The following is a 25528-nucleotide window of genomic DNA, read 5'->3' as shown; positions in this document are numbered from 1 at the left end:
CATTATTATTCATGGGCACTCGGTATTATAGATAGGTACTAGATCAGATGTGCTCAATAGGATGTGCAACGTTATGTTTACAGATGTTTCAAAATGCCCAAAAAGGAAAGGGGATGTTCGCCTAGGCCACCAAATTGACAAGAACCGGCCCCGTACAGAGTGTTATGTGATGTTTGGTGTTTAGTGGTGTTTCCTGTTTCTTAGCCAGACAAGGTAAAATGCTGTAAAATGCTGTAGGATGGGTCTGATGATCAAGTATATTCACCCTCAGTTATATCACCATGGCTATTGGTGGTGATGTTAGTGTCTAATAAGGATTATTATGAGGGATTTGTTTTTGTTGTTTTGTTTTTATTGTGTGTTTTTGTGTGCCATTTTGAATAATAAGCAGTAATAAACACAATATTAAAATTCCCCTTGAATTACAAAACATACTGAAAGTGGAGGTTGTGAGATAACCTTATACTAAGCTCCAGATTTGCAACATTTTTTTATTGCGGACTGAGTCACTGACTGCGGGGTAAATGTGAGTCTAATGGGTGCATCGCCTAATTGATGCACTAATTAAACTGCTATTAAACTCTGTTTGCAGGAAGTCATAAACAAACAAATTAAGATGTATTGTGCCGTGTGGAGGCTTCTCCTCCTGAAGTCCTCCCTCACAGCAGCCCACAGTGTGCCTCTCTTGTGTGTGTGTGTGTGTGTGTGTGTGTGTGTGTGTGTGTGTGTGTGTGTGTGTGTGTGTGTGTGTGTGTGTGTGTGTGTGTGTGTGTGTCTGTGTGTGTCTGTCTGTCTGTCTGTCTGTCTGTCTGTCTGTCTGTCTGTCTGTCTGTCTGTCTGTCTGTGTGCGTGCGTGCGTGCGTGCGTGCGTGCGTGCGTGCGAGAGAGAGAGACAGAGAGACAGAGAGAACTGACTGTGAGATGCTGCAGATGGTGTGTTGTGAACCTGCTCAGTTGCCATGATGTGTGTTATAAAGTGGATTCCCGCAGGCACTCAACAGCCTTTCACTGGTCTAAAAGCTCTAGTCTGTAGAGTCATGCATATACCACGGCTATGCTTCTTTATCCTTCTCATTTATTCAGAGGTGAGACAATTACAATGCATCCCAGATTCACAGGTGCTAAGCTAAAGCAGTATACAAATGTAGTCGACAGATAGGCAAACAATAAAATGTATGGACTAGGAGTTTCACCATAAAACGTTGAATTGATTATACTGTGTATTGACAAGCTTACTTGTCTTGTTTTAGTGTTTGTTTTATTCTGCTGTACATAGTGTGCATGCATGTTTGAACTGACAAATTAGTTGGTTTCAATCCAAATTATGTATTATGTAATGAGAATTATAGACTGTTCTGTATGCAAGATCTATTCTATATTATGCAAGATTATCTGTTGACCGGAAATGTGATTTTTAAGTAAATCCATATTATTCTACGAGCTGTACTGCTTGGAAAAAGCACTTGTTTTTGATGTATTGTGAATTCTCCAGGGGTAGGCCAATATTCCAGACAGCAGATTTGTAATCAGGTAAACCATCTTTTTGGGAATCTGCCCCAGATGCCTTCAGGTCCAGGGCTGAGATCTGCAGGGCACGGGGCCAGGCCACTTTGGCCATCCTAAACTACACTCACGCCATCAAGTGCAATCCGGACAACGACGAGAACTACTTCAGGAGGGCCCAGATGTACATGCAGACCGGAGAGATCGTGCTGGCTCTAGACGACTATGCTAAAGTACATCACACACACGCACACACACACAATCACAAACATGCATGTATACATACACACACGCACACACACAATCACAAATGCACGGACACACACACACACACACACACACACACACACACACACACACACACACAATCACAAATGCACGGACATACACACATACACACACACACACACACACACACACACACACACACACACACACACACACACACACACACACACACACACACACACACACACACACACACACACACACACACACACACACACAGTGAAACTGCAGATGACTTCAATAAGCTTAGTGATTTGTGAGCACATATGAGCTTGGGTAAACCATTTTTGTGATTTAGGGTGAAATAAAGAATAATACAAGAAATGCTCTTAAAAAGTGCAGACCTCCTCCAAGGAAGCTGTTTGATAGAACATTTGACTAAGTTACCCCCTTAAGTCTTTATGCCATGTTTTATGCCAAATTCACTCAATCCTGCAATGGTGAAGAATCTTTTTTTTTGTTTTTTTTTAATATTCCTGGATCCGTATTGTGAACCGGACCACCACCAAAATGTAATCACTTGTTCCTTTTGTTATTTCCAACAACTCCACAAAATTTTATCAAATCCTTTCATAACCTTCTGAGTTATCCTGCTGTCATACAGACAGACAGACATACAAGTGCAACCGAAAAAATAACCTCCTTGGCAGAGATAATAAGATATTTAACTATTGTTTCTTTGCACAGCTACTTTAGAGATTGCTTACTGTACATAGCACTATTCAACTATATGTATGGAACACCACTCTACACTTGCAGACGTATACCATCAACCCCAAGAGGACGGACGCCCTGATGATCCATGGGGAGCACTACTACCAGAATGCCAACTGGCTGGTGTCGTTGGCAGACTTCACAGCCGTGCTCAAGCAGGAGCCGGGCCACGCGTTAGCCAGGTGTGCCAGTCAAGGGCCTACGATATGAATGTCCAACACTGCACCATAAGCACATACACCCCGTCCACAAGTGCGGCATATTGCACTAAAAAACGCAAAATGTGAAACGATTTTTAATGGGAGGGGTGAACTCTGTTGGAGGTTGAAGTTTGAGTCTGATTTTACTCAGTCGCTAACATTTGGTCATGACATCTATTCGTATGGAATGCATCATTGTACCCCCGCACCCCCCACCCCCACCCTCTGCCTTGTTTCGCATATGCTGATTGATGTTGTAGAGTTGCGGTGTAATCTCCTCCCGAAGACTGTTGACTGTAGCTTTACATATGACAAAGCCTGGAGTGTGAATCCACACTCAAATGATGTGGGCTTAATGTAATACAGTTCCTTCTTTAGACTTCAGCAGCGTTTATGTTGCAGATAGTGGCCTGCAAGACAAGTGAAGTGGCCTGCTACGTTTGTAACGGATTTGGCCTGAAAATAAATAAATAAATACACGTCAGGCCACCGGTATGCCCTATGGCCAGTCCAGCGGTGCTCATTACCACTCAGATAAATGGTGGGTGCTAATTTGTGAAGGAATTGTTTAATGGTGCTCACAATTCTAAATTTCGACTCAGCTTAAACATCCACCCCCTCCCCCAAAAAGCACTGTCCACTATGTTTAAATAGCAGTGTCACCTGTGAAATTTTTTATATCACTATTTTATCATAATTTTTACCACTCTTTCCTGCATACTAAATAGGACGTACCGGGGCCAGATCCATGCCAAGCTGGGCCACTTCCACAGTGCGGTGGAGGACTTCTCCCTGGCGGTGCACCTGAAGCCGCTGGACTGGAAGGCCTTCTACCACCGCGGTTGCCTGCTGAGGAAGAGGGAGCCCGAGGTTGCCCTCCGGGATCTCAGCACCTCCGGTACGCTCATATTGTTGTGTGCACCTTATAATCCACGATTACAAGGGTGGTGTCATTACTGCAGTCAAGGTTGCTGACAGGTTCTCCCGGGCCCAGGACAAAGTCTTCCAAAAGGCCCCCCACCTAATGCATATAGCCTACATATTTCTGGGCCCCATCTCTCCCTGGGCCCGGGGCAACTGACATGTTTATCCCCCCGTCAGCTTCCCTGACTGCAGTATTTGGGTAGCAGTTACTAGTGATCATTCCGTTCAGAACGGCTATTGTATGGGCAGCCTAACAGGAATTAGCTGTCAATAGGGTGGGATAATAAGCTGGATACTTAGCCAGTTTCTTACTTTTTTCTTTTTCTAATCTCCTCAACTGTGAAGTCACCATCTCACAACATCGATGAGGAGTTATCGACTGCTTTTTTTTTTTTAGCAAAGTTTATATTTTTTCACTTTGTTAGTGTTACGATGTTAGACACTGCAGTCCAAACAGTGGGAGTGCAGCAAGCATAGCGAGCGAACCCAGTTCAGTCACACCGGACCTGCAACAATGAAAGGAACTCGGCAGCGTGGGGGTCCAAGCGGCACAGCCAAACATGAAATTAGTTCAATGGGCTCGTAGCCCACTTACTTCAGCCGGGCACAGACAGAGTCCATGGCCCAGAGTCGTGGTGAGCGCCTAACCTCCATAACAGCTGCCAGGGTCCTGGACAGGCTTCTCCGCAGCCTCTTCATGGGCGCAAGCAAAGTCAATCAACCCGCAATGTCCAGTCTTCGCCCATCCGCTGCCGCTGTGGCTTCTCCCTCTGCCGAGCTCGATCTGCCTGCCTGCTCCTTGCTCTGCAACTCTGAGTGCGTCTTAATATGCGGCCTTGCCTCCTCCACTTGCGCTTGTCTCCTCGTCCCGCCTCCTGGCCCCTCCTCAGTGGAGAAAACGATAAAGTTTCCCAGCTGTCAGCCTAGCCACAACAACTTTTGAGAGACTGTTTTTCATTCACTATCCCAATTGCAAATGAGAAAAAGACTGTACAATTGAGCTTTTGCAAGATATTGAAATATAATGCTGTTGTCAGTGATGTCATCATGACGAGAAGCAAGTGGAGGAGGCAAGTGGAGGAGGCAAGGTCACATATTAATACGCTGCCGGCATCTCCAGTCTTCTGTCTTGACATTTAAATAGAGGTGCAGTAACACAACACACCTGTACCACACTAATTGGCCTACTCACCAGATTGGTGGAAAGTTAATTGGTCCATTGTCCCTCATTATCAGATTGACACTAGGAAGCACTGGGAGTTAACAAAAGCACACAAAGTGAGAAGCAATATAAAATGAAAACACAGCAACATAAAAAGAAGTGGATTAACACAACACAGCAAAGTAAATCAAATGCAAAATAACACACAGGTGACACATGCACTAGGTATTTCAACTTTAAGTCATGTGTCATATATCCTCACCAAACATAACTCGCAGCTGTCAGCAAAAATGATTTAAATCTTTGTGGGTGACTGACAGTGTAATTACATTCAGTGTGGGCAGTATTGTGGCAGGTATTGCTGTCAAGGTGGTGCATTAGTGAGCTGAAAGTGTGTATGTGGAAATGTGGTTCATGCTGTCTCTACAAGGTTGTTTTTTATTGGATACAGTCCATTTCGTAATGAATGCAGAGAAGGAGGAATAGACTGCACTATGGAGAAATACACAAGTTTATGATTGAACATTTCTTTTTGGTTAAACCTTGTGATAAGATGGGTATGCCTGTTTTGGTCTGTGCTTGTGTGACATGGCTTATAGCCCGTTTTATTGCCTTACCAGCGCGGTCATATTTGGTGAGATGCTATCTCTAAAAAAATGAAATAGAGATTGAGGTATTGGAAACACTATGACACAAAAGAGCAACCTTCCTATCATGTCTTCTGAGATGTCACACACTGTACCTAGAGGTGGAGGAGCTCAATTTCAGAATCTAATACATACTGTAGCTGACATTCACATCACATCTTTCTACTCTTTGTAGTATACCATTTAAAAACACAAATATTTTTTGGCATTTATTTTCCCCTTAAAAAAAAACTGTGGTTTAGTAACATGTACAGTAAAAAATACTGTATATCTTCATATTTTTATACCGTAAGTGCCCAGAGTTATTCTGAGTTAATTCATCTCATTGTACATATATTTTGCTTTAGCTATTGGTAACATGTGTTTGGGGCTGCACCCGTCCTGTCCTGTCCCTTTCGCCTTGTTCTATCTTATAGAGGGTGATTGCCTCTATCTTCTAGGTATTTTTTTTCTTGTCTACATAACTGTCATCATCATATTATGAATAATACTACTATAACATCTACCATATAATGTGTCGTCTTTGTTGGGTTTCCCCGCTGTCAAGCAGCATCAAACAGCTTTTGGATAATTTCCTTTTCAATATCCCAATGTGAAAGAAACCACTGAATATCTGTGATTATTATACGTCTCATATATAGTATTATAAATTGACACCAAGTAGCTGTACATCGTGTATACTTTACCATGTACACTTCACCACTCAGTGCTTAAACTTTTGTTTATGATGCACACAATTTTGCGTGTATACACAAACACAGGCTCTCTGTCTATTTCACACTCACTCACTCACTCACTCACTCACTCACTCACTCACTCACTCACTCACTCACTCATTCACTCACTCACTCAATATTTGTCTTTCACACACACACACACACACACACACACACACACACACACACACACACACACACACACACACACACACACACACACACACACACGATAGGGGGTTGGTGGGCTGGGCGAATGCCCATAACCGTCCCAGAGCTAATTTCAAATCCGCGCCTCCCTGTCCTCTAAAGCAGAACATACTCTACTCAGCAGCAACAGCAGCAGCAGCAGCAGCAGCAGCAGAAGCAGCAGCCCAGCGAAGAGAGATTACCGTCATTTGTATGCTTGGCTACGAGTCCCCTTCTGCGCCACCCGTCCGCCCTCCGCCACTACCAGTTTCCACTTCACCTTCACTCGCCTCTTTCATCCATCTCAGCTGAGAGGCTGCCTTTGATATGTCCATAGTGACGTGACGTGGCGTCCTCATGTCACAGACATGCAGTAGGCTACAGCTGTATCCCCATATGGCAGCGGCTTAATGCTCTCCGCCCATCATCATCAAAGATGAGTTTTAGTAGTGGTCGCGCGTTACACGGTTTGGAGTAATAGCTTCTGTACTGTGCCTCTTTGCCTCTTATCTGACTAAAAGCAGGCTCAAACTACACGACTAGCGATTGTGTGTCCGATGTTGGCGTCGGGGTGCACCGCACACTAGAAGAGAATCGCAACTGTCAATCTTGTCGCTGCTCGCAGCCACCGAGACAATGCCCGACGTTCTATTTCCAGTCGCAAATATCAAACACTGTTTGATTTCTACGACTTGCGATCGGCGACTCTTTGAGCTGCCAAAGTTCTATCTCAGAACGTCGCTCACGACGAGGAAATCTTTCCCGACAATCGCTTGCGATGGTCCTGGGGGGTAACGTTCCAGCGATTGTCGTAAGGGGGGTTTTCAGCCGAGAATCGGCGCGATAGTCGTGTAGTTTGAGCCAGGCTTAAGTGGGTAAATTGAGTGATACTGCGTCAGAGACTGAGTGAAGCTTTACTCTACATGCTTTATGAAGTGACTGAATAATTGTATGATGTACATGAGGGATTGTTTTGGTGTCTGAATGGGATTTGAACATCTACAGTTTGTCCATATCAGGTGATGAGGAACATCACGCAGACGATAAACACAGAGATACTCGTATAGAGGGATACTAGTCCCCAATTTCTTTAGGTTAACGGTGCCAAACTATCGATGCCTAAATTATAAATGAGGTATCCTCTCTTTCACTCTGTCTTTCAAATATGTACGTATATGCTGCCTCATCACACCAGACTACAGTATCTGCACTTGCCTGAATGCTGATCATTGCTGTTTGTGTTTCAGTGCTGATCAATGACAGCAAGGAAAACTTTAGTGCCTTCCTGCACCGTGGCCTGATCTACTGTGACCTCAAACAGTGGAAGCAGGCCTTGGCCGACTTTGAAGCAGTGGTCAAACTGGACAGGTGAAGAACTACAGTATCATACGCTGTGTTTAAGGGGACTGGATAAATGTGAGATAACGCATAGAGTTTCTCCCTGACAGATGAAACCAGAAGTTCTTGGTGATGGTGTTCTTTTCCAATTCATTCTGTGGGTGTAAATGTCAAATATTTATTACATGCGATTGATATGGGCCCAAAAACCAAAAAGCTGTTACTAAGGCTGTATACATGATTATGTTTGCTGTCATAGTAGAATTTTGTAACATGGAAATCTATGAAAAGTTGTTCGCTTCTGTCAGCCCTAAATGGATTTTGTGTAGTTGTTTATTTGTTGCAGCTTTCATGCTCAATTTCAGCCTATTGTTTTGTCTTGAAGGCTACCATGCAAGCCAGACACCACACCACACACCTTACCCTCCACCCCTTCCTTGCTTTCCTCTTCTGTGACGCCTCCACTTCCTGCTCTGAATGAGGAGGAAAGAAAGGGAGGGAAAGGTTCCAAGTTAATTGACTTAAAGTAGGCTAATACGTACTGACAATCAATGGATTGCACAATGCTACCTTAGGGCTCAAAGTGTTTTGTCCACAGATGGTGTCAAGGGACACATTACGAATAATGGATTAAGCAGCATTGCAACCCTGTAGGTATTGCCAAGTCTCTGGACTGCCAGTAGGATTTCTGTGGGTCTAACGCGATGTGTTTATAAGGAGGAAGCGCGATGCGGAAGCAAACATGCAAGAACAATAGAGCTGTCCTGCCAAGTCATTTCCTTCGAATGTTTTGGCAACACGTTATTAGAAAGGGGTCCCACACTAGACCAACAATGGCATGAAAGTGAAAGCACCTTATATACTATGTTTTCAATGCATTTACCCATACATGATTACCTTATTTTGAAATAGAAGTTAATTATGTGCCATGAACTCTAAATTTTATCCAAAGTAACTTACAGTTCAGCATATTTTCTATTCCGATTATGTGGCCATAGACAGACATATCACAATGCTACTAACCCCAACTCCGATGAAGTTGGGACGTTTGGTAAACAGTGAATAAAATCAAAATGCTATCATTTTCAAAACATTCAATCTATTCATTAGATGGAGAATAGTGAAAAGACAACATATTAAGTGTTAAAACCGAGAAAAAATATTGTTTTGGGGGACATATGTACTCATTTCTAATTTGATAAATCCAACACGTCTCAAAAGAGTTGGGACGGGGATCAGTGAAATTTAGTAAACATCCAAATAAGATAAAACAACAAAGAAGAACATTTCAAAATGAATTGTACTGACGGACAATATAGGTGTCCAGGTATAAGATCATCACAGAGAGGCTGAGTCACTCAGAATTAAAGATGTAAAGGGAATAATTACCATAGTTATTACATACATTTTTTAATTCCCTTTGATTTACCACGATTGAGTGTATATAAGACATATTTTTGTTAATAAAATCATTGTATAGGTTCATGACATCATGAAATATATATTGGCTGTAGTCTCACTCTAATTCCTGGAGTGCTAGAGCTATTGAAAATTGACCATATTAAGAATGCTTAATGCATGAAAATGACACAGGGGTTTAACATTCTCCTAAGCACCTGAGCTCACTTGAAATAGACCCAGAAGACATGGAAAACTGTCCTTTGCTTACAGAAGTCAGCAGAAGTTGTAGAAGTCCATTCTTTTTAACAATAATAGAGCATTGCACATCCTGTGCTACAGTGAAAATGGACCATCCAACTTGTGTTAGTGCTAGCTTCAAAAGTCAGCCTCCATGATGGCATGCGGATGCAGTAGTGCATTGGTTAAGATGTTCTCACTCATCTGTAGAGTTAAATACAGTGCTGAATGGTATAAATGGGTTTTAAACAGCATGAAAAGCCACTCATGCATTATATTTTGAAGGGAGATCTTCGATTACTGCCACATAGTAAGGTCAAATTGCATTCTCTACTATGTTTTAACAGTTTGGCTCCATCATAAAGACCAGCATGTGATAAAATGGTGGGTTTTTGGTCAAGACCTGTCACACTGTAAGCACTACAGAAAGGAAAACATTGCAAAACATGACAAGGAATACACCCACCATTTAAGCTGGTGAAATTATGTCCAAGATAGGAATTAACACTGTTTTTTATATAAAATCATCTCATCTGTTAATGTATTTAACTGTTAAGTGTTGTCTTTTGTTTTGTTTTTAGTCTTCCTCGACATTTGCTGCCATTTATTGTCCCCGTCCCAACTCTTTTGAGACGTGTTGGATTTCTCAAATTAGAAATGAGTACATATGTCCCCCAAAACAATATTTTTTCTCGGTTTTAACACTTAATATGTTGTCTTTTCACTATTCTCCATCTAATGAATAGATTGAGTGTTTTGAAAATGATAGCATTTTGATTTTATTCACTGTTTACCAAACGTCCCAACTTCATCGGAGTTGGGGTTTGTAGTAGTAGTAGTAGCAGTAATGTGGTATCAATGAGCTAATGTCAGCACTCTCTGAAGAGCTTGAACTTGATTGTGTTTTTTATTTTTTCATTTTGTAAAACTGAGCCTGAGTGTGTTTTGTGTTGTTTCTGGCAGCTCTATAGCAGTGGCCCACGTGAACCTGGGTCTGATCTACATGCTGAAGATGGACCAGCACTATGAGGCTATCCAGATGTTTAGCAATGGCCTGAAAGTCAACCCCACCTATATCCGAGCTTACATATGCAGAGCCAAAGCCTTTCATGTCGTAAGCATGTTGTTTGAATACATCAAAGGGTTTAGTGATGCCCGTACTCACAGTGACTTGTGCAGGGTTATTTCAACACGAAGGGCTCTTAAATAGTGGAAGTGAGCTAACACATGACCACATTTTACACAGCGACGAAAGCATCACCTCCCTTGTCAATCCATGTAAAAAGCATCAAGTAGCAACAATCGACATAATGGCGGCCAAAGCACACAGCACCTTTCTGCACACAGTACCTTGCAGATGCATGCAATTAACTCTGTTAAGGGGTGGAACTTGTGTTGTGTGTTTAACTCTCTCAGTATTGAATTAACACTTAAAAATTGCAGTATAGGCTGTGGTATCTATGACTTATGTGAATAAAATGGCTTGCATGAATGTAGAATAAAACATCTTACATTGCATTTGCACAGTAAGTGTGTTAATACTGGTTCTGACCCATCTGTCCATGTGAACAGGTGGGTAATTTGAAGAGTGCACTGAAGGATTTGGTGAGTGCCTCACACATGAGACCTGACATGCACCAGCTCTACATACTGAGGTAATGCAGAACCTTCCATCCGGTTGTAATGGATAACTACATAATTTGTATCCAGTTACCACGAAGCATGTTGTACAGGCTAACTACAGTAATATTGTGATTCATTAATGATACAATTACAAACCTTAGACACGTACTGTACATAATGCAGTAAGTTATAGTCAAATATATTTCAAAGTGGGTAAATTAAGTAGCTTTCATCCAGCCGGTGCCCATGGATGTCACATTTTGTTGTAGTCAGAGAATTGAAAGATGCCCCGACTCGGAATTCCTGAACTGTTGAGACAATTCTTTTAGGGTTCAAAGGTCTACTTGCTGCTGATTTTACATTATTTTAAGACACACATTTTATTACAGGGGCCAGTATCTGTGTGACATGGGATTGTTCAGCCTTGCAACCCGCTGTGTCCAGTATGCCGCTGATATGAACCAAGGTCAGATGTGTGCTTCTTTCATCCCTCAGGTGCTGTTTCCACATAGCCAGATTTTTTTTCAGATTTTTTTTTTCTCCTGTTTACATCGGTTTTGGCCTTCCGTTTCCACGTAAGCAGACTTTTAAAAACCACATATCAAAAATTCGTCTTTAAAAATATCCTATATAGGGGGCTAAACCGCACCTGTTACAATGGGGTTTTTATTTTTAGCCACATGTTAAGTTTCCACGTAAACCAGAGAAAAAATATCCGGCTACGTGGAAACAGCACCTCAGACTCTTTGCAACCGTGCAGTCAGACCGGTGTGAAACGTTATGTGGTTACCCCCCAGCTGGTTAACCTGATGACAGAAGCACAGTGATTGGTCAGAACTAATTAGAAGTAATTGTGACAAATTCCAATGTATTCTGCCAACTGAGCTTAATATGATTATGCCATATCACTGGGTTCTGACATACAGTTCTGTATGGGTAACTAGCTGTTGGAGAAATCAGTTAGCTTGCAACATCGGCAGCTGCTAAAGCCATATAGCAACTAAAACACCCAAATGCTAAAGCCTTCAGTAGCTCTAAAGCAGAAGAAATCACATCTGGACAATACCCAAACAGTTAAACTCTCAGTAGCTCTGGCCTGTCATGTTGCTGGTGACATCAGAATGTTCAAGAGAAGCCATTGCCTAATGGTGAGGGAGTTGGTCTGTGATCACAGAGTTGTAAGTTTGAATCCCATACTTTCCAGTATGTGGTTTCGCCAGTATGTGATCTTTTGTACGTCATCTATGGCTAAACGTACCCATAAGCAAGGCATCTAACCTCAGGTTGCTTCAGGGACTGTAACCAATGCCCTTTATTAACTGTAAGTTGCTTTGAATAAAAGTGTCCACCATGTGTAATGTAATGTCCATTTCAATTTAACGGATGTCAGTAAATAAGCAAATTCCAAATATCTTCAGCCAAGGCGGATAGCGTGTCATTACCATGAAGTTATTTAAATTCTTTCATTCATTCATTCATTCATTCATTCATTCATTCATTCATTCATTCATTTATTTATTTATTTATTTATTTATTTATTTAACCAACATCCTTGTCAATTTCATTGTACTCATTCGCTGTCTCTCCTGGCAATAATATGTTCTCCAGCTCTGGGATCGTCTCAACTGCAGCAGGCAGCCGTGTACTCTTTCCTGGGCAACAATGACAAGGCCATGACCTGCCTGACTAACGCCTCAGACGAATCCCGCCTGCCCATCCTCATCCTGCTGGGGAAGACTCAGATGAAGGCCCACCTCTTCCAGGTGAGTCTCTGCAGTAGAGAAGAATACTAAGGCATGTGAGAACTTTAAACAAACAAACTGGATTGTGCACTGGATTTTGCACAAAGTCAAGCCACAAAAGAGTCTGAACTTGACGATAAATGAACTTGACTGCAAACAAATGTAAATGATAATTCAGTTCCACAGCAGTGACTGTCTTCTATAGTAGCCTCAGTCGTGCAGATGGGCTCGCCACCGATTTAACTCACTGTTTCCTGAGAAAAAACTCAACCACATTATAACAACCCAGCTGTGACAATACCAAGAGTCTTAATTGACAGATTAGGACTTGGTCATCACTACCGTTATCAGTTACTTTCTGGAATACCAGGGAATTTAATGATTTTGTGTGCAAAGTTAGGAATTATCATGGATTATTGGTCGAGGTTGAATAACTACAAACCCCAACTCCGGTGAAGTTGGGACGCTATGGAAATGCTATCATTTTCAAAACATTCAATCCATTCATTAGATGGAGAATAGTGAAAAGACAACATATTAAGTGTTAAAACCGAGAAAAAATATTGTTTTGGGGGACATATGTACTCATTTCTAATTTGGTAACTGCACCACGTCTCAAATAAGTTGGGACGGGGATCAATGAAATGCAATAAACATCCAAATAAGATAAAACAACAAAGAAGAAGATTTCAAAATGAATTGTACTGAGGGACAATATGAGTGTCCAGGTATAAGACCATCTCTGAGAGGTTGAGTCACTCAGAATTAAAGATGCAGATGGAATAATTACCATAGTTATTACATACGTTTTGGAATTCCCTTTGATTTACCACAATTGAGTGTATATAAGACATATTTTTGTCATTAAAATCATAGGTTCATGACATCATGAAATATATATTGGCTGTAGTCTCACACTAGCACTCCAAGAATTACAGCTAATGGAAATTGACCATATTAAGAATACTTCATGTGTGCAAATGATACAGGGGTTTAACATTCTCCTATGCACCCGAGCTGACTTGAAATAGACCCAGAAGACATGGGGAACTGTCCTTTGCTTACAGAAGTCAGTTGAAAATAATAGAGTACTGCACATCCTGTGCTACAGTGAAAATGGACCATCCAACTTGTGTCAGAGCTAACTTCAAAAGTTAGTCTCCATGATGACACGGGGGTGCCGTAGTGCATTGGTTAAGTTGTTCTCACTCATCTGTAGAGTTAAATACAGTGCTGAATGATAGAAATGGGTTTTAAACAGCATGAAAAGCCACTCATGAATTATATTTTGAAGGGAGATATTCAATTACTGCCACATAGTAAGGACAAATTGCATTCTCTGCTATGTTTTAACAGTTTAGCTCCATCATAAGGACCAGCAGGTGATAAAATGGCAGACATTTGGTCAAGACCTGTAACACTGTAAGCACTACAGAAAGGAAAACATTGCAAAACATGACAAGGAATAGACCCACTATTTTTGAAAAACTTGAGAAAGGCCATACGGGCCGAACCGTTGTTTTGTTAATAAATTGCAGCACGATGGACAAGAGTGTGCGGTATCTTCTTCTACAAAATTATTCACAATTTACCTTGTGTCCCAACTTCTATGGAGTTGGGGTTTGTAAATGTTGTTTGTTAAACATACAGTAGTTAAACACACAGAAGCCTGTGGAGTGACTGACTGTGGAGTGACTCCCCTTACTCCTCCACTCCCCACTTCCATGCTACCATCCCTCCTCTACACACATAAGGGGTGCGCGCGGATCTCATCCCACATGATCTCCGCTTAACTCCATTGATTTTCATTGTGTTGCTTTCCATGATTACAATGACCCTAAACATACACCTAATGCCAAAGTTGATTTTCTGGAGAGGTGTGAGTGAATCAGTGATTAAGTATGACACCCGATCTGCGTATTTGAAGTGTTTTGAAGTGACTTATCTGCTCATTTTCACATTATGTTCGATAGGCGACAAAACTTTTGTCTTGTGAAAATCTGCCCTGTCTGTGTTCATTAAAGGGTCAATCTTTTTTTGATGCATGACATTTATTTTTGTACATACATTTTCATTCGGGAGAGTTGTAGCTTTCATATGAGTGACTTATGGAAGCCAAGTGATTAATTGAAAGTCAGGTTTTTAGCTGTTATTCCAAACAGATGGATAGGAGACAACTCTTTTGGAGACGGGTGTAGAATCTTGGGTCTGTAGTGCCCAACGTGATCTCATGCACTGCTTTATGGGGAAAGAATAACTGCTACTTTTTCCTGTAATATTGTGTTTTGTGGTACCCAACCAAATACAATGGATAATAGTTTAAATGTGTACTATGAACAATAAAGTGGTGACATTTTTCAATCATAACCTGCACAACCACCTTTAAAGGAAGTCATGGCGCTTCAGATTTTTAATTTCACATCTCCGTAGGAGTGGAAAATTTTAGTTAGATGTTAGGGGTTTTTTTTATCTTTATATTAAGGCTATGCATTAAGGGTGTAACCCCCTCTTTTCCTAGGCTTTTATTCATCATATTCATTCATCCATACTCTTTAACATAGTATACTCTAATGTCATTCAATGTGAAATATGCTACAGTATTTAAAGATCCTTTACTTTGAGCAAAGCTGGTACAGGAATTGAAAAGGGGTTGTTTGGCCTCAAGCCGAAAAATGAAACAACAAAATGAACAAAATGAAAACATAACCTGAAGTTGTGGGGTAAAATGTTTCCTTCATCTTTGGAGCATTTTATGCTTACTTCTGACAAATAACAGATTTAAGATTCAGCTTGTTACTCTTAAGTGAGAAGGGAACCTCAAGTCGCAGAGCACTTCAGGTCAAACATTACATTTTTAAGTATTGAATAAGTATTGGATTTCTGAAGAAAACACATAACAAGTAGTATGAATAAGTGGAGAAAATTATAGATGGTGCAGGGTAGCATTGTCTAAGGTGAGCTTGAAGTGGACTGAATAGGAATGGTGTACATAATTTCTTTGCGATTATGGATCGCAAATGGATGCAGTAACTATGGATGCAGTAACCATTAATTTACTTGTCTTTTTCATTTACTCCTTTCATATTTCTGCAAGGTGAGTCATAATGCTTTATTCTCTGCAGTCTTTATGTTATGTCCATAGTCTACACAGCGCTGTTCTACTCGAACCATTTCTAGCCAACAAAGGTCCGTCATAAATGGGCTGTGTGATCAAAAGCTCATTACCCTTGGAATAGGACACGGTAATTGTGTCTGGAAACTGAAGGGAGCCTGTTTAATTGGATAGCGTGTTGCAGTCTGTGAGTTTAGGAGGGGGGGCACAGAGCAAAGTAAGTCATGTACTGTATTTCAACCGTTTCATTTGTTTTAAGGGGTGAGGAAACTTGTTTTAACACCCGCAGAAACTGGAAGGTTGGAGGTTGGGTTGTGAGCTGTAGATGAAAGTGCTTTTTTTTCTTGTCAGAGTAATTACAGTTCTTCTTAGAATACCTCCCCCCTGAGTTCCCTGAGGCTCTTTCTTTGTTCACAAGGCCTTTCTTCACTCTATAGCTGGTTACTGCTAATCATTGTCTCTATTTGTATTATTATAATGGTTTAGAATTCATGCTGTGTGGAAGGCGTACTACAAAGTATACACATTTGTATATAAAAAAAGGAGTCAGCACTTCTATTGTGATTGCATTCATCATCTGTCAGTTATGGAACTCTTCAACCTGAAAACAATGGCAGGAAGATGATCAAGTCTACCAGTTGCCTTTAACTATTCCTATAGTGATCTCAGCATGGGTTTTGTGTTCTTTGCTCTATTCTCCTGTATTGTCATCCTGACTCTCTGGGCTGGCTGTCATGCTGGCTTTTCCTGTGTACTCTGCAGGATGCGATGGAGAGCTTTAAGAAGGCCCTGGCACAGCTGTTGGAAGGCTACTCGTCGAACGCTCGCGAGGCGGCTCAGATCTACCACCTGATGGGAATGTGCCACATGTCCCAGGGCTCCCTCTTTCAGGTGCACATTTAGCCTCCTCACTTTACTGTACCGGCACTCGAAAGCTTCAGATGCAAATGACTCTCGGATGTAGCCTACCTATTACAGCAAAGCTTTTAAACTTTTCTGATAGAGTGCCTTGGATTTTTCATCTTATGCCTTGCATAATTCTACCAAAGAGCACCTCCAAAAATAGACTATTTGAATTGATCCCGAAGCGACCCTTTGCTTCTCAAGTCTGATTTCCGAAAAATGTAATCAGTATCTCATTATAACAAGTGTGATGACGTTGTTTCAATAATTTCCAACTAAATAATTTAGCCAAGTGTATTTTCAATAAAAACAAGTAGGGTAGACTACAATTATGATCAATTATTTTTGTACACATAAATGTTTTTTTGCACATACTGTAAAACACTACAGGTCAACTGCTGTTGTGTTTCTATTTGCAGTATAAATAAAGCGACTTAATTAGAGTCTCACCCTGTAGCTACATGTTGTTCAGAGGTGGTATATAATGTAATGTTCAATTTAACGGCTCATTAATAAATAAGAAGTGAATTTACCAGGAGATAATATTTGCAAAGAAATAAAGAACGAAAAAAGGTAAAAAAAGAAGGAAAAGTCATGTACAGTGGTGCTCATATGTTTACATACCCCAGCAGAATATACGCTTTCTTGGCGATTTGTCACAAAATATGAAGGATTACACAAAACCTTTTTTTCCACTCATTGCTAGTGACTAGTTTAAGATATTTATTGGCAATATTCTGTGTTTACTCTATCAAAAGCATGATCACAACCCAAACTACCCAAATGACCCTGTTCAAAAGTTTACATACCCTAGTTTCTGATGCTGAATATGGCCCTGTTTAACATAAGGGACCGCTCTAAATTGTTTGTGGTAGTTGTGGATAAGGCTCTTAATGTTCTCAGTTGACAAAACAGCACATTCTTCCTGGCAGAATGGTTGTTTCCTACATCTTTGGGTGTCTTGCTGGAACCTCACAATTGAGGTTTCCCCTGAGTGGCTGAATGATGTTGAGATCAGGAGAGTGAGACGGTCGCTCAAAAACTTCATTTTATTCTTTCTGAAGCTAATGACGGGTTGATTTGGCTTGTGTAATCCGTCATATTTTGTGAGAAATCGCAGAGAAAGCGTATATTCTGCTGGGGTATGTAAACATATGAGCACCACTGTACATCTGTATTTCAAATGGAAATTTTACTCTGGTTCTTGTTTTACGTAGTACACCTTAAGGATGAGAGCAGGTTGTGTGACAAAGCATGGGGTAGCAGGTGCAGGTGCAAGAAGACAGCATATCATTGCCGGAGTGCTCATTTAGTTGTGCGCTGTAAATTGCAGTGCAGTTGTGCAAGGCAACCTGAGCATATCAAGGTACCACATGCAGCTTTTCCAGGCCACTGGAGCCAGGAAATGAACTTCATAATTGCATCTTTGCCCATGCAGGGCTTCATAGGAAATGACTTGTACGAATGTAGAATAAAGCCAAAAGCCAAAGAAGTTGTTATTTTTGTATTATTTATTTGTGTGATTGAATGGAAACATTCTCCTGTCAGGCTTGTGATGCATTCAGCAATGCGGTGAAGATGTACCCTGACTATGCAGAGGCCTACCACCAGCGTGGGCTGTGCCGCATGCGTCTCCAACAGGTCAAGAGTGTTCAGGACCTCAACAGAGCACTCTCCATCAACCCCTACTTCTTCCAGGTACTGTAGCCACTTCTTCCATCCTTCCTTCCTGCCTAATTATGCCTCTTATTGATGTAACACAAAGGGCTTTTTGGGAAAAAGCGAATTTGTCCATATGAGATGGTAACACAAAAGAGCGTTAGAAAAATGGCGAGTTTTTTAAATGAGATGGTGCAACAGGCTTAGTGGATAAGCGAAAATGAATGGGTCGCTTAAGGCAATGCATCTAATCACACAGTCTACCAATGAGTTATACGGTAAACGGTAAACCTACAGGGGTAGGACAAAATAACTGAGACATCAGTCATTTTAGTGTGGGAAGTTTCATGGCTCAAGTGGACCAGCCTGTTGGCCAATCTTCATTAATTGCACATTGCAACAGTAAAGTGAACGTTCAATTAGCAGGGTAAGAGCACAAGATTTTGCAATGCTTCATGGGTGACATATCAGAGTTCAAAAAGGAGAAATTCTTGGTGCGCCTGTAACTATTGCCTCTTTGACTGAGACAGCAAGATTTTGTAATGTATCAAGAGCCACGGTTTCCAAGGTAATGTCTGCATACCACCAAGAAGGATTACCACATCCAACAGGATTCACTGTGGACACAAGAAATTGTGCAACAACTTTTAGTAGCAAAAATAATTTGGTTTGTTTAAGAAAAATGGCTTAATTTTTAATAAGGATCATTTCTACATTTCAGCCAAATCAGTTTCAATGTTTCTGTTGAAACTTCAAGTGAAAGCTTAGTGTGTGTAATTGGAAGTTGTCTAGTCAATATGCCGTTTCTGACCTTTCTGGTTATGCCTTTCTGTCTGTGTTTGTGAACAATTTTCAAACAGGTGTACCTGAGCCGTGCAACCTACTATGGCAGCAGAGGGCGATACTCCAAGGCCATCCTCAACTGCAATGCGGCCATCAAAGTGCAGCCGAGCAGTGTGAGGGCGTACCTTTACAGGGGTGCTTTCAAGTACTTCCTCAAGGTGATCAAAGGGGGTCAAATCCCACCCGACTCCCACACATACATTAAACATACACAAACATATGCTGTACACTCAGAAAGCCAATACTCGTGCGTGCGTGGGTGCGTGCGTGCGTGTGCGTGCGTGTGTCTGTGTGCGTGTGTCTGTGTGCGTGTGTGTGGGTGCGTGCGTGCGTGCGTGCGTGCGTGCGTGCGTGCGTGCGTGCGTGCGTGCGTGTGCGTGCGTGTGTCTGTGTGCGTGTGTCTGTGTGCGTGTGGGTGGGTGGGTGGTTGCGTGCGTGCGTGCGTGCATGCATATGTATCTTTGGAGAATTTAGTCTCATCACTGACTGAAATTGCGGACACTGGAGAAGATCCCCTTTTCATGTATTAAAAAAAGTGCAAGTACTGTATTGTCATAATGAATACCTAGAATTTGATGGTGGTAGTAAGTATTCAGGGAATAGTGCATATACAGTATATTATACTACACATTTTTTCTTATTCTTTTTTTCTTATTTTCTCTTTTTCTTTTTTCTTATTATCACTGTCTTATTTTATTATTGTTATTACATGGTCTCTAGAAGGTTTTAAACTACTTTTTTGTATCTTGCAGGTGTTCAACGGGGCAGTGGACGACCTGACCACAGCTATCAAACTGGACAAGTCTTGTGCTTTCGCGTACTACAACCGCGCTGTTTGCTACCACCAGATGAAGGAATACGAGATGGTGATTTTTTTTTTACCTCCTTCTCTCCTTTTTCTCCTCCCCGCTACTTTTGTGTTTTCTCCCTAATCCCTCTGAACCCATTTCCGGTCTGCGCTGCATCTGTGCACATTAGTTAAACATCTCCATCAATATTTCGTTTCAGCTGCACATGTGTTTGTCAATTTGTGTGTGTGTGAGTGTGTGTGTCTGTCTGTGTGTGTGTGTGTGTGTGTGTGTGTGTGTGTGTGTGTGTGTCTGTCTGTCTGTCTGTCTGTCTCTCTGTCTCTCTGTCTCTCTGTCTCTCTATCTCTCTGTCTCTCTATCTGTGCATACATGTGCTTGTGTGTGTGCGCTTATACGTATGTATCTGTGTGTGCTTGTGTCCACCAGGCGCTGCGAGACTATGCCATCGTGCTGCTGCTGCCCGAGCAGAAAGAGATCAGCCTGAAAGTATTGATCAACAGAGGCCTGCTGTATGTGGAGCTGAATGATCATCACAATGCACTGGTGGTATGGAATTCAACACCATGTAAAACTGTCAAAGGGACAAGGCCCAGTGCCCTCGCTTCTGGTCACATCTCAGTAGTTTCACAAGAGAGATGGATTTGTGCTTGTGCTTTTGAGCCTTTTGTGTGTGTGTGTGCGTGTGCGTGTGCGTGTGCGTGTGCTTGGCAAGCTGTGTTTCTATTCTTGTCTGTGTTTTCATTATATGTGGCAGAGCAGCGGATAAAGATCAAGAGATAACGGCTTTGAAAGACACTGAGCGAAGGCAATGTACTGCAAAAATGTGTGCAGCGTTTGAATCCTCCGAAGATTTCCATCCTTTCAAAGCCAGGATGCGTCATCTCGATCCTAGGTCAAAGAGAAATATGCCCTGCGTTCTCTCTGCAATAGCACAGTCCAGACTCGGAAATTGAGGCTACATTGTACCATCTCATTGGTTTGAGTTTTACCTTGACATTTGATGTCAAACTGTAATGGCCTGTGATTTCCTGTTTTCTGTCAATGTAGAACATTTGGAGATATTCTGGTGTCAGAGCTCAAAGCACTCTAGAAAATTGTTTCTATTCATGCACGTCTCATATATAATCATCTCAGTCAATGCAAAACTGATATGTGTAACCATGATTTTCATAGTGAATATGACAGGTGTAATGAATAGGAACATGATGAGCAGGTTGATGGGAAATGGGCAACATGGTGTCTGTATACAAGTCTCTGTGTTGTGTCCCTTTGACATCAGGACTTCTTAACTGCCTCGGAGAGGAAGCCAAAGGATCCGGCTATACACCATGCCCTAGGAGTATATCACCACAGGTGGGAGAGACACGCACGCGCACACATACACACTTTACTTCTTTATTTGGATTGACAGATATGCATTTATCATGGCACAATCCAAATTTGGTTTAAAAGGAGTCCTATACAGCACTAGAAGCACTACAGCACTATACAACACACACGCACACACACACACACACACACACACACACACACACACACACACACACACACACACACACACACACACACACACACACACACACAACCACACAACCACACATGCACTCACAAACACAAATGTTGTATGCATGACACCATAATATCCCCCAACTGCTCCAACGCCAGAGATGTGTAATTCACCAAATTCCATTCGTCAGTGCAACTGAAATAAAGTATATGCAGGAGATTGAGATAGGTACCGGCTTGCACAGAAATCCAATAGAAATATACGTTTGCTAAACACATCCACTGCATCGAGTTACCCAAACAAAGGTGGTAATAATCACATCCTCATAAAATACAACACCGTCTCCTAATGAATTGTCTGCCCCCCCTACTCCCACCCATAACATTATTTCTCATTTTTATTTCCGCTCGATGCCCTATGCAGTCTCGGGTGCCAGTCGAGAGAGAGAGAGAATGAGAATGAGAGGGACATGGAGAGGGAGAGGGGAAGGAGGGGAGGGGAATCTGAGGACGAGAAAATGGATCATAGACCCCAGCTGGCCTCAGATGCATGATGATGGATGCTTTCAATTAACGCTGGGTTATTGTTCTAATCTCAGCCCGATCGGCACTGTAGGCACAGGATCAATGCGGGTTACTGACACATCCGGGCCCCAGTAAAATAAGCAGTAAAACGCTCCACAGATCGGGACAGGCCCACTGTATAGACATGCTTTGGAAGAACACACTCTGACACAAACACACACATGCAAGCACGAACATTCTACAGACTACACACATGGTTGGTTACACATACACACATAAAGATGCCGGCACATACAGACAGATGCACGCACGCACGCGCATGCGCACAAGCTACAGTGAAGTTCTGGAAAACTACCGTACATCAAAATGCATGTAGTACATTGGACTCGTGATCAGGAATAGACACAGACATGCCTACACATTAATCATCCGTCCTGTTTTCTGTCCTCAAGCTCTTTGTTACTGGCTAAACACATGTCACACACGCACAGGCTCGTCTCCATTGAGCCTCTGTTGTCACGACATGGTATCGGACATCTCTGAATCCGTCATGAGGACAATGCAGAGAAATGTCTTTCAATGCAAACGAGCACAGGCAGGCAGACTTCGGATGGGAGAGCGCATGACATGCTGGCCCTGCTCAACATGGGATGTAGTGAATAGAAATTATCCAATCTATCCGAGTGTAATAATACATTTGCCGTGCATGGGCAATAAGAAACAGATTCAGATATTGAGAATGGGACGACGGAGTGCAATAACGTGTCTAAGAGTGTGCTGTATGATTTCTTTTTACTTTTTTTGTGTTTTTCAACTGTTTGAACTTTGACTAGTTTAAACAGTGTAGTGCTGTTATATAGCCAATTGTAGGCTCATGCATGTGCTTATGTTCACATGTACTGTGTGTGTACGTGCGTGCGTGCGTGCAGGTGGGGGGGGGGTGCGCACGCTTGTACCTCTGTGCTCAAACTGTCTGTGTATGTGTGCTTGCTAACATGCGTGCGTGCGTTTATATGTGCAGACTAGGCCAGCTACAGCAGTCTGTGGAGGCCTATACGGAGGCCATGCGCATCAGCCCCTTCCTGCTGGACACGTACGTGGGCCGAGGCAGCGCCTACATGGACTACGGCCACACCCAGGCCAACAAGCAGGCCCAGAGGGACTTCCTCTCCGCACTGCACCTCAACCCACTCTGCCTCAATGCACGCATCTGCCTGGCCTACAACTTCCAGGTAATAAAGCCTCTATCACCTGTCTGGCCTACAACTTCCAGGTAATAAAGCCTCTATCACCTGTCTGGCCTACAACTTCCAGGTAATAAAGCCTCTATCACCTGTCTGGCCTACAACTTCCAGGTAACGCAGCTATCGCCTGCCTGGCTTAGAACTTCCAGGTACAGGAACGCATTTATTCCAGCTATCCAGCCTCAGCATTCACATATTGTCTTGTCTTGTTATGTCCGGTTTTGTCATGTCTTGTTTAATGTCTGTGAGAATGACTGGAGCCGCGTCATAAGACAATTTTCAGTTTCATGTGTAACAGACAATTACGTTTTTGATACCGATCGTATCATTTGCCTGGCGTACCACTTCCAGGTGGCACGCCTGCCTGGTGGACTGTTCTACTTTCAGGTAGCACATAGGGGTGTAAATCACAGCCTACATGACGATGCATGGACGATACATGACGATTTCTTAAAGGAACAGTCCACCCTTTTTTGATCTTAATATATTTGCAGTATTTCCCAGCATTATTCATGACTGTGCATATCATTTTCGTTTACTGTTTCCATTGCCTCGTTTAACAGTATAGCCGAATTAAGGGTAGCAATGCAAGTCTATGGGGGCAAACAAAACATCATCAAATGTACTTATAAAGTACTTTAAAATTAATGTAAAATTCACCTGAGTGCAAAACAGCTATTTAATCCTGTGATCATTTGTGGCTTGGTGCTAATGTCTCCATTCACTTCCAATGATTATGCTAAGCTATGCGAATAATTCTGATGCAATAAATCTAAGTACTGAAAAAAATGATAAGCACATTCATGAATAATGCTTGGAAATACTGCAAATATGTGAAAATCAAAAAAGGGTGGACTGTTCCTTTAAGGCAGCGATTCGATTATTTTCGATACTTATGAATGCCCCACGATATGACACGATACGACATGATTTGATTTGATTCTATTTTTTTCCAACTCTATTGTGTTATGGAGGTAGGGCATTGGTCAGGGGTCAGCTATTCAATTATTTCGATACTTAAGAATGCCCCAAGATACAGTTCAATTCATATTGAAGTAGGACGTCTGCCTGTCAATTCAGCGTGTACATAGAGAGTTGAATTTAAAACTTGTAGTTGATCCTACTCTCTGTTTGTAAGTGTTGAATGAAGACAAAATGTGCATACTACTATGTACCTGCCATACAACAAACGAGAAGACCACAGACCACAGTCTTGAGTTTGGACTCGAGTACTACAGCCCAGTGTTATTGGATTCTGTTTTAAAACTTCTTTTTTTTTAATAACAGCTTTGGTAGTTGGTAGTTTGGCCATCCTTTTTCCAAAACCATTAGGGAAGCCATTGAGGGAGACCTTTTGTAATTTAATTTATTTCAAATCCTATCAACCTTCATTGTTTTTTAAGATATGCATTGGTCTTTTATGCCCTTATTTTTGGATAGGACAGTGAGAAAGTATGACAGGAAATGATTGGGAAAGAGCGAGGATCGGGAAATGAGCTCAGGTCAGAATCGAACCCAGGTCCCTGGTGTAATGATACGGCATCTTAGCTCATTGAGCCACCGCGCCCCTATCAACCTTTATTCGATAGGACAGTGAAGACAGTGACAGGAAGCGAGTGAGGCGAGAGAGACGTGGAAGGGTCAACAAAGGACCCGGGCCAGAGTCAAACCCGAGTCAGCCACGTAGCAGACAAGTGCCCTACCATTAGCGCCACGGTAGGGACCTTTTGTAATTTAACCCATTGTGTCCTGGAGCGACATATACGCTGCATTCAGGTTCTTGAGATTTGAGCAGTATTATTAAAGAAGCGGGTATGTCAGAGCTGAATGAACACATTCTAATGCAACATGGGGGTCTTAGCTTTTAAATGCAACTTATTTTATGTTTTTATGTGCTTCTGAGGCTGAGATAAATTACGTTTTAATTCTCACAAACCATACAATGGTTCAACGTATTGAACCTATTTCTGTTTCCCCATGCAAGACCGCCCCCTCTTCATGTCCTCTTCAGTGTGAATGACGTTATGGAGCCTGCACGCATATTGTTTAGACACAATGTTTGCTACAGCCTGTTTTTTGCCTGTTTCCAGAAAAAGACTTTCTAAATAGGCTCTTTCTTATACCGTAGACTGATGAAAAGCTGCCCACTTTCAGAAGGATGAATACTATGTTCTTGATTCAGAGAGATGGAAATTTAATTTGATCAAGGGCAGATCCAGTGCCTAATATGCTCTCTGCTGCCA

The 25528-nt window shown here is 42.0% G+C and overlaps 1 protein-coding gene across 1 annotated transcript in view; it reads left to right on the top strand.

Moving 5' to 3' along the window:
- Positions 1-25528, top strand: part of ttc6 (tetratricopeptide repeat domain 6) — a 64412-nt gene that overhangs the window by 30056 nt on the left and 8828 nt on the right. Inside the window, exons 15-29 of the mRNA XM_063184397.1 lie at positions 1561-1736; positions 2551-2687; positions 3434-3603; positions 7591-7711; positions 10283-10433; positions 10892-10974; positions 11332-11408; positions 12551-12705; positions 16559-16687; positions 18248-18397; positions 19219-19359; positions 19954-20067; positions 20437-20556; positions 21290-21363; positions 23063-23273. Coding sequence (XP_063040467.1) covers positions 1561-1736; positions 2551-2687; positions 3434-3603; positions 7591-7711; positions 10283-10433; positions 10892-10974; positions 11332-11408; positions 12551-12705; positions 16559-16687; positions 18248-18397; positions 19219-19359; positions 19954-20067; positions 20437-20556; positions 21290-21363; positions 23063-23273 — 2009 coding nt within the window. The remainder of the gene's footprint in view (positions 1-1560; positions 1737-2550; positions 2688-3433; positions 3604-7590; positions 7712-10282; positions 10434-10891; positions 10975-11331; positions 11409-12550; positions 12706-16558; positions 16688-18247; positions 18398-19218; positions 19360-19953; positions 20068-20436; positions 20557-21289; positions 21364-23062; positions 23274-25528) is intronic.

The sequence above is a fragment of the Engraulis encrasicolus genome, chromosome 19 (genome assembly GCF_034702125.1).
Source record: "Engraulis encrasicolus isolate BLACKSEA-1 chromosome 19, IST_EnEncr_1.0, whole genome shotgun sequence".
Lineage (NCBI taxonomy): Eukaryota > Metazoa > Chordata > Actinopteri > Clupeiformes > Engraulidae > Engraulis > Engraulis encrasicolus.
This window is presented reverse-complemented; position numbering and strand designations above follow the sequence as displayed.